Source organism: Danio rerio, chromosome 21, assembly GCF_049306965.1.
Source record: "Danio rerio strain Tuebingen ecotype United States chromosome 21, GRCz12tu, whole genome shotgun sequence".
In the NCBI taxonomy this organism is placed as follows: domain Eukaryota; kingdom Metazoa; phylum Chordata; class Actinopteri; order Cypriniformes; family Danionidae; genus Danio; species Danio rerio.
The window spans coordinates 6,230,328-6,240,773 of record NC_133196.1 but is presented as its reverse complement, the minus strand read 5'-3'; the positions used below and the strand labels follow the sequence as shown (position 1 = coordinate 6,240,773).

Below are 10,446 nucleotides of genomic sequence, written 5' to 3'. Positions count from 1 at the left end.
AAATTCTGACCCTACCATCCGAATGTGGCAGCAGAAATGGAGACTCATCAGACCAGGCAACGTTTCTCCAATCTTCTATTGTCCATTTTGGTGAGCCTGTGTGAATTGTAGCCTCAGTTTCCTGTTCTTAGCTGACAGGAGAGGCCCCTGGTGTGGTGTTCTGCTGCTGTAGCCCATCCTTCTCAAGGTTGGAGGTGTTGTGTGTTTAGAGATCCTCTTCTGCAGACCTCAGTTGTAGCGAGTGGTTTTTAAGGTTACTGTTGCCTTTCTATCAGCTGGAACCAGTCTGGCATCAACAAGGCATTTGCGCCCACAGAACTGCCACTGACTGAATATTTTCTCTTTTTTAGACCATTATCTGTAAACCCTAGAGATGGTTGTGTGTGAAAATCAGTTTCTGAAATACTCAGAGCAGCCCATCTGGCACCAACAAACATGCCACATTCAGTCACTTAAATCACCTTTCATCTCCGTTCTGATGCTCGGTTTGGACTGCAGCAGATCGTCTTGTCCATGTCTACATGCCTTAATTCATTGAGCTGCTGCCATGTGATTGGCTGATTCAAAATTTGTGTTAATGAGCAGTTGGACAGGTGTACCTAATAAAGTGGCCGATGAGCTATATATATCATTAGGGAGTCAAATGGGCATAAAAGATAAAGATTATTCAGTAAAATAGTTTTACTGCCAAAAAAAATCAAAATGTCAGGATTACATTATATTTTTAAATATTTTCAAGTTGTTTTAAACTAAGCTCATTTTATTTTTAAGGTTCAATTCCCACTATTAACTGACCACGAAGTAAGACTTTTATCTTTATAAACTACTAATTTGCTGCGTATTATTAGTTATTTAAGTAGTAATTCGTTATGCTATTGGTTTAACTTATAAGTTGATAATACTTATAAGTTGCACACAATTATAAATAGCAGAAAAAAATAATAATAATAATCTTAGAAGTTGATTAAACTTAAGAGTTGTACACAATTATTAATTACAGAAAATTGTAAAAAAAAATAATAAATAAAAAACATTAAATTATAATACATTCTTCATCATCAATAATCTCACACAAAGCCCCTTTTAGACCATGTGCTTATTAGATCATGCTTATAAATATTAATAAAGTATTATCTTATTAATAGGCAGGTAATATGGTAACTTATTAACTAAATTCAAAACCTTACCAACCTCCCTTGAACTTCTGAAAATTCAATTAAAATCATAAATTATTTAAACCTCAGTGATGATAAAAACATTTTTTAAGGAGAAAATAAATGAATAACTTACCCAAACTCTCCAAGTAGGTATTGCTGGTTCGCTGCAGCCCGGAGACCTCAAAGTGGAAGGTGCTTACGCCGCAAGTATGTTTGGTTTAGTGTTGTGGCAGATGTAGACGTTAACAAAAATAGGTTGGACTGCATGCCATTAAATGAGTCAAATAAAACTGAGGTTTGTAAAGTCATCTTGGAGCTCGAATCCCATCCACATAGAGCTGACCTGCCCAGCTGCTTCTGAACCTTTGGGCATTTATGCAGTTAAAAAGCAGTCTACCATTAAATCCAGAAGAGGGCAGTGCTGAGTTATTAACGAAAGAATGAATGGAAGAAAAAAACAAAAACACGTGGATTTAGGGTAGATTTTTACTGAACAAACCGTCCCTGCTGAAAAAAAAAAACTGGTAGCTGGTCGATCAGCCTGGTTTTAGAGGATTTTTGGCCATTTCCAGCCAGGTCTTAGCTAGTCAGGCTGGGAGATGACCAGCTAAAACAGCTTGACCAGCCTAGCCAGGTTAAAAGCCCAGCCAAAAGCAGCCATGTCCAGCTTAAACCAGTCTGGTTTAAGCAGGTCACTTCTCAGCTAAGACCTGGCTAAAAATGGCTGGAAACCAGCCTGGAAATGGGAAAAACCCCCAAAAACCAGGCTGGTTTAAGCAGTTTTTTTCAGCAGAGGTGTTGCACACACACAGCCTCACAGAGGTAACAATATGTACAAATGAAAGCATTAAAAATACAAACAATTCTTACAGGCATCCATTAAAGCATACAAACTCTCTAAAGGCACATTGACGGTGTATGTTGGAAAAGTGGCACTCTGAAGATGAAGAGAGGCTGGAGTTTTCCATTTCAAAGGTTTCCAAAAGTTAATGAATGATCTGAGAAGAGCTGCGGTGAATCTCCAGATCATTATTACTTCCTCTGACAATCTGAGCGATGCATATGGTCCAAATGCAGAGTGTATTTGATTGGCCAGTTGAAAATGAAGGTGTAAACTCAGTTACTCCTTCAACCTCTTCATTAGACGACACTAAAAAAACATCAGCTGCCATTTTCACCAAGAATGGATCTTAGAGAATAAAACTTATTATTATTATTATTATTTTTTTTTTGCAATTCTTCCATAGTAATCCATAAGATCAGGAGTTTGTGTGCAAGTTTGCAAAATTTGCATCCGGTTCAAACTTAACAGAAGATACTAATGGACCCTTTTCACAAGACTGTTATGACGCGTTAAACAGTCATCAGCAATTTAAATCCTTGAAAGATTTGAATATTTAGATTTTCAAAAAGTTGTGTGCACATTTATAAGTATTTATATGTTATATTATCTTTGCATCAAATTACAAAGAATGAATTAAAGCTTGTGTGAGGAGTTTCTAATGCAGCGTCTATGGGCGGGACAGTAAATTTGATGTTGTTCTCTCTTCCGGCTGCCGTCAGCCACACCATCGTGGAGTTTTTCTTTTATTATTTCAGCAAATACACTGTAAACCCTAATGTTGTCTTTACTTATACAATTAAGTAAAGTTGACTGAACATAACTTAAAATGTAGCATTTTGGTCCTATCACGTAAAAATATGAGTTAATTTTACTTATGTACTATGAAAACACATAAACGTAAGATTTCAAGTGTAGTGAGCTCAAAATCATAATTAATCCTTTGGGAAAAAAGGGTAATTTTCACAAATGTAGTCTTGACTGTAAAATTCTAATATGTGCAACATTTAAAGTGCAATGTCTTTTTTTAAATCAGAAAACAAATGGCTTCAGGTATAATTATTCATCATAATGTGAATAAATGGCTACTTAGTTTTTGTTTAAAATTTATTAAAACATTTTTTCATAGTATATTATTACACACACTAAATACCCTAATTTAGCTGACTGAACTAAATTAATTGTTTAAACTCGTTGCCTTAATTGAATTAAGTAATGGAGTCTCCCAAAACTTGCATATTTAAGTTTATTTAATTTGCCTGTTTTAGTACTAGGTTTGTAAACTGAACAATTTAAGTATATTCTACCTAAGTACTATGTTTTTGAACTAAACTATTTAAATATAATCCTCTTAAGTACTAAGTTTGTGAACTGAACAATTTAAGTATCATCTACTTAAGTACTAAGTTTGTGAACTGAACAATTTAAGTATCATCTACTTAAGTACTAAGTTTGTGAACTGAACAATTTAAGTATCATCTACATAAGTACCAAGTTTGTGAACTGAACAATTTAAGTATCATCTACTTAAGTACTAAGTTTGTGAACTGAACAATTTAAGTATCATCTACTTAAGTACTAAGTTTGTGAACTGAACAATTTAAGTATCATCTACTTAAGTACTAAGTTTGTGAACTGGACAATTTAAGTATCATCTACTTAAGTACTAAGTTTGTGAACTGAACAATTTAAGTATCATCTACATAAGTACTAAGTTTGTGAACTGAACAATTTAAGTATCATCTACTTAAGTACTAAGTTTGTGAACTGAACAATTTAAGTATCATCTACATAAGTACTAAGTTTGTGAACTGAACAATTTAAGTATCATCTACTTAAGTACTAAGTTTGTGAACTGAACAATTTAAGTATCATCTACTTAAGTACTAAGTTTGTGAACTGGACAATTTAAGTATCATCTACTTAAGTACTAAGTTTGTGAACTGAACAATTTAAGTATCATCTACATAAGTACTAAGTTTGTGAACTGAACAATTTAAGTATCATCTACTTAAGTACTAAGTTTGTGAACTGAACAATTTAAGTATCATCTACTTAAGTACTAAGTTTGTGAACTGAACAATTTAAGTATCATCTACATAAGTACTAAGTTTGTGAACTGAACAATTTAAGTATCATCTACTTAAGTACTAAGTTTGTGAACTGAACAATTTAAGTATCATCTACTTAAGTACTAAGTTTGTGAACTGAACAATTTAAGTATCATCTACTTAAGTACTAAGTTTGTGAACTGAACAATTTAAGTATCATCTACTTAAGTACTAAGTTTGTGAACTGGACAATTTAAGTATCATCTACTTAAGTACTAAGTTTGTGAACTGAACAATTTAAGTATCATCTACATAAGTACTAAGTTTGTGAACTGAACAATTTAAGTATCATCTACTTAAGTACTAAGTTTGTGAACTGAACAATTTAAGTATCATCTACTTAAGTACTAAGTTTGTGAACTGAACAATTTAAGTATCATCTACTTAAGTACTAAGTTTGTGAACTGAACAATTTAAGTATCATCTACTTAAGTACTAAGTTTGTGAACTGAACAATTTAAGTATCATCTACTTAAGTACTAAGTTTGTGAACTGGACAATTTAAGTATCATCTACTTAAGTACTAAGTTTGTGAACTGAACAATTTAAGTATCATCTACATAAGTACTAAGTTTGTGAACTGAACAATTTAAGTATCATCTACTTAAGTACTAAGTTTGTGAACTGAACAATTTAAGTATCATCTACTTAAGTACTAAGTTTGTGAACTGAACAATTTAAGTATCATCTACATAAGTACTAAGTTTGTGAACTGAACAATTTAAGTATCATCTACTTAAGTACTAAGTTTGTGAACTGAACAATTTAAGTATCATCTACTTAAGTACTAAGTTTGTGAACTGAACAATTTAAGTATCATCTACTTAAGTACTAAGTTTGTGAACTGAACAATTTAAGTATCATCTACTTAAGTACTAAGTTTGTGAACTGGACAATTTAAGTATCATCTACTTAAGTACTAAGTTTGTGAACTGAACAATTTAAGTATCATCTACATAAGTACTAAGTTTGTGAACTGAACAATTTAAGTATCATCTACTTAAGTACTAAGTTTGTGAACTGAACAATTTAAGTATCATCTACTTAAGTACTAAGTTTGTGAACTGAACAATTTAAGTATCATCTACTTAAGTACTAAGTTTGTGAACTGAACAATTTAAGTATCATCTACTTAAGTACTAAGTTTGTGAACTGAACAATTTAAGTATCATCTACTTAAGTACTAAGTTTGTGAACTGGACAATTTAAGTATCATCTACTTAAGTACTAAGTTTGTGAACTGAACAATTTAAGTATCATCTACATAAGTACTAAGTTTGTGAACTGAACAATTTAAGTATCATCTACTTAAGTACTAAGTTTGTGAACTGAACAATTTAAGTATATTCTACTTAAGTACTAAGTTTGTGAACTGAACAATTTAAGTATCATCTACTTAAGTACTAAGTTTGTGAACTGAACAATTTAAATATAACCCTCTTAAGTACTAAGTTTGTAAACTGAACAATTTAAGTATATTCTACTTAAGTACTAAGTTTGTGAACTGAACAATTTAAGTATCATCTACTTAAGTACTAAGTTTGTGAACTGAACAATTTAAATATAACCCTCTTAAGTACTAAGTTTGTAAACTGAACAATTTAAGTATATTCTACTTAAGTACTAAGTTTGTGAACTGAACAATTTAAGTATCATCTACTTAAGTACTAAGTTTGTGAACTGAACAATTTAAGTATCATCTACTTAAGTACTAAGTTTGTGAACTGAACAATTTAAGTATCATCTACTTAAGTACTAAGTTTGTGAACTGGACAATTTAAGTATCATCTACTTAAGTACTAAGTTTGTGAACTGAACAATTTAAGTATCATCTACATAAGTACTAAGTTTGTGAACTGAACAATTTAAGTATCATCTACTTAAGTACTAAGTTTGTGAACTGAACAATTTAAGTATCATCTACTTAAGTACTAAGTTTGTGAATTGAACAATTTAAGTATCATCTACATAAGTACTAAGTTTGTGAACTGAACAATTTAAGTATCATCTACTTAAGTACTAAGTTTGTGAACTGAACAATTTAAGTATCATCTACTTAAGTACTAAGTTTGTGAACTGAACAATTTAAGTATCATCTACTTAAGTACTAAGTTTGTGAACTGAACAATTTAAGTATCATCTACTTAAGTACTAAGTTTGTGAACTGAACAATTTAAGTATCATCTACTTAAGTACTAAGTTTGTGAACTGAACAATTTAAGTATCATCTACTTAAGTACTAAGTTTGTGAACTGAACAATTTAAGTATCATCTACTTAAGTACTAAGTTTGTGAACTGAACAATTTAAGTATCATCTACTTAAGTACTAAGTTTGTGAACTGAACAATTTAAGTATCATCTACTTAAGTACTAAGTTTGTGAACTGGACAATTTAAGTATCATCTACTTAAGTACTAAGTTTGTGAACTGAACAATTTAAGTACCATCTACTTAAGTACTAAGTTTGTGAACTGAACAATTTAAGTATATTCTACTTAAGTACTAAGTTTGTGAACTGAACAATTTAAGTATCATCTACTTAAGTACTAAGTTTGTGAACTGAACAATTTAAATATAACCCTCTTAAGTACTAAGTTTGTAAACTGAACAATTTAAGTATATTCTACTTAAGTACTAAGTTTGTGAACTGAACAATTTAAGTATCATCTACTTAAGTACTAAGTTTGTGAACTGAACAATTTAAATATAACCCTCTTAAGTACTAAGTTTGTAAACTGAACAATTTAAGTATATTCTACTTAAGTACTAAGTTTGTGAACTGAACAATTTAAGTATATTCTACTTAAGTACTAAGTTTGTAAACTGAACAATTTAAGTATATTCTACTTAAGTACTAAGTTTGTGAACTGAACAATTTAAGTATCATCTACTTAAGTACTAAGTTTGTGAACTGAACAATTTAAATATAACCCTCTTAAGTACTAAGTTTGTAAACTGAACAATTTAAGTATATTCTACTTAAGTACTAAGTTTGTGAACTGAACAATTTAAGTATATTCTACTTAAGTACTAAGTTTGTAAACTGAACAATTTAAGTATATTCTACTTAAGTACTAAGTTTGTGAACTGAACAATTTAAGTATATTCTACTTAAGTACTAAGTTTGTGAACTGAACAATTTAAATATAACCCTCTTAAGTACTAAGTTTGTGAACTGAACAATTTAAATATAACCCTCTTAAGTACTAAGTTTGTAAACTGAACAATTTAAGTATAGTCTACAAAACCGGCAAGTTAAATAAACATAAATATGCAAGGAGACTCCATTACTCAATTAAGGCAACAAGTTTATTCAATTAATTTAGTTCAGTCAACTTATTGGAGTTTTCAGTGTAGGCTTGTTAAAAATATTTACTGTACTCTCTCATTCACTGCACCCAAAGTTTACCCAACTATGATGACGACGACTGAGAAAAGCCTGTAAATGTGAAAAGGGTCCATTTCATTTAAATTCTGGAACATCACAAGTAAATAATTACGCTCTCTTGACAAGAGCCTGTCATGCGATGAATATTCATTATTAATACTGACTGAAGTATCAATACTTGGGATAGATCACACGCTTTATCCTGCCATCCGCTTTGTTCTTGTCCAGCCATTTCCCACAGATAAAGATGGTGGTCACCCCGTTGGCTGTGTTGGTGATCTCGATCCTGCTGAGGAGCCAGCCGGGGCTCAGTCCAGAGTTATCGTGCTCCACTTGCACCCGCAGCAGGTCACCCATGTCCAGCAGCTCCAGGATGAAGCGGTTGGTTTGTCCGCGCTCAAACAGGTTCAGGAATTTCTTGCAGAGCTGCCTGCGACCCGAGTCTCCATTGCTGCCAAATATTGTGATGAAAACATTGGCGTCGGTGCCCGCGCCCTTCTCATCGCCAGTGATCACGATGGCCTCGTATTTCACGGGTACAAGGCTTTGGGCCTTGCTGATAAAGCTCTCGATGAATTTGGTGCACTCGAATGTCTGGAACTCGTCTCGCTTTGAGGAAAGAGAGATGGGGGCATCACAGCGGAAGATGTACCTGAGAGAAAAAAGAAAAAGATGTGATTTTGGAATGCTGAAAATTTCAGGATGGTGAAAAGCGTGAGTTTACTAGCCACACTGTACAAAGCAATTAGTACATTCATTTTCCTTCGGCTTAGTCCCTTATTTATCAGTGGTCACCAGGGCTTTACATTAACTTTTTTAATCACCAGCCACTGTGGCTAGTAGTTTTCCAATGTTACTAGCCACTCTGCATTTTCACTAGCCACAATTTTGTTGTTGAGAAAATATATTTTATATGCATAAATTTGACGTTGACATGCTAAAATTACTTGATTTAAATTTTATGTTATGGCCACATGCGTCCTTATTCATTTCACTTTTTGTGTGTCGAGTATGAGCTTGCTCAGTGAGCATGATCAAATGGGTCATGGTTTCATAGTGTTATATTGCAAGTACCAAGTAATTTAAAATTAACGATTTACCAAATTTATCTCTAGAACCATACTAAACAATAATTATTTTTTAGCCACAAATTTAATGTCAAAACAATCAAAATACTATACTTTTTATTTAAGAAAATATGTCTTAAATAAGAAAGAAAAGAAATTGACTTTTAAAGAATAACTATTGTCATGTATCAAAAATAAGCTTGGTAATCTGTCGTGGCTAAAGATCTCTCGGATCACCAGTTGACTGCACATAAATGGAGAGTTCATCTCCCATGAAAGCAATATTGTAAAAAAAAGATAATTAAACCATTTTAACAAAAATGAAAGTAAATAAAACCGTAAGCAAGTGAAAGCAGGCGAAACATACCGTGTGTGATAATGAAAGGATGATCACATGCACGCGGTTAACTTCAGGCAACTTACTAATCAGTTCAAAGTGAAAGCAACCGGTTCTGCTTACAAAAAGAAACATTTAGAGTTCTTAAAAGCATCAGGACTGTGGATGCACGTTCTTCACTTTTTGTCTAGTTTGTTTGAAAGAGAACCGATGACAGTTGCAGACACGGTTGCTTCACGATTCGGGAGCGCGCACGCGTTTTCAGAAGTCGCGCGCATCACATCAGCTGTTAGCGCGAGTGATGATCATTCTCTCATTCGATATTCATTTGCTTTCTTCTGCTCGCGTGATCACAATTATTTTACTTCTCGATTCTAAGATCTTTTAGGAAAACTACAATTTAAAAATTATTTTCAACCAGAACCAGCCAAAGTGCCTAGTGGAGGTGTCTGTCTAACCCGCCAAAGCTGAAATCTACCCGCATTTGGCAGGTTGGCGGCTGTTAATGTAAAGCCCTGGTGGTCACCACAGCAGAATGAATCGCCTACTTATCCAGCATATGTTTCACACAGCGGATGCCCTTCCAGCTGCAACCCGACACTGGGAAGCATCCATACACACTCTTATTACAATACAATACAATATTTATTTATAGAGCACATTTAAAAACAACCAAGGTTGACCAAAGTGCTGTACATAGGAGTGCTAAAAACAGAGAAGCAGAATATAAAAGAAACATTTAACAGATAAGAGCAATAAAACAGTGATCAAGGAGTATTAAAAGCGAGAGAAAATAGACAGGTCTTTAAGAAAGACTTAAACACAGAGAAGGAGGGGTAAAGTCTAATGTGAATCGGTAGACTGTTCCAGAGTTTAGGACCAGCAACAGCAAACGCTTGATCAGCTTTGTTGTTTAAGGCGTGTTCTGGGCACAGTGAGTAAGTTGAGATCTTAATGATCGAGGGGGGGTAGATGGACAAACAGGGCCGGATTAACCAATGGGCCTTATGGGCACAGGCCCAGGGGCCCGTGCGCACTAGGGGCCCCTGCGAGGGGGGACAAAAAAAGACAATTTCGGAGTGTCTTTTTAGGCTAATTGCAAATACTCTAAAGGTTTTTAGGCTCTCTGCAAAAACTATATTGCTCAGACAACAGTATTTCCTCTGAGCAAAAAAATCGCGATCACATATTAATATTATTATTATATTTAAATTGCCTTTCTTTCTTTAACTAAACAGAATGCTGTAATTGGTCAAGCGCGGAAACGTCAGTTTTGTAATAACCCGCACTAAACTGAGCGGACTTTAGTGTAACGTTATATCTGTCATAGATCAAAAATGAGTGGACAAGTGGATTTAGCAAACGCGAGAGAAAGAGGAGAGGAGGCATCTTTATTGAGGCATTTTCCATACACACCATCTTTAAACAGACCCATGATCAGGAGAATGAGGGTACAGAAGAAGACGTTATGGTAACTTTAAATGATGAGTAGCTAGCATTAACCAGGCTGAGGAGGCTAACGGCAACGCAGCGCGGACTGGATT

At 33.6% G+C, this 10,446-nt stretch overlaps 1 protein-coding gene across 1 annotated transcript in view; it reads right to left on the bottom strand.

Moving 5' to 3' along the window:
* Nucleotides 1–2,389: 2,389 nt before the first annotated feature.
* Nucleotides 2,390–10,446, bottom strand: part of loxhd1a (lipoxygenase homology PLAT domains 1a) — a 114,264-nt gene continuing 106,207 nt past the window's right edge. The window contains exon 42 of the mRNA XM_021468985.3: nucleotides 2,390–8,150. Coding sequence (XP_021324660.2) covers nucleotides 7,670–8,150 — 481 coding nt within the window. The 3' untranslated portion in view covers nucleotides 2,390–7,669. The remainder of the gene's footprint in view (nucleotides 8,151–10,446) is intronic.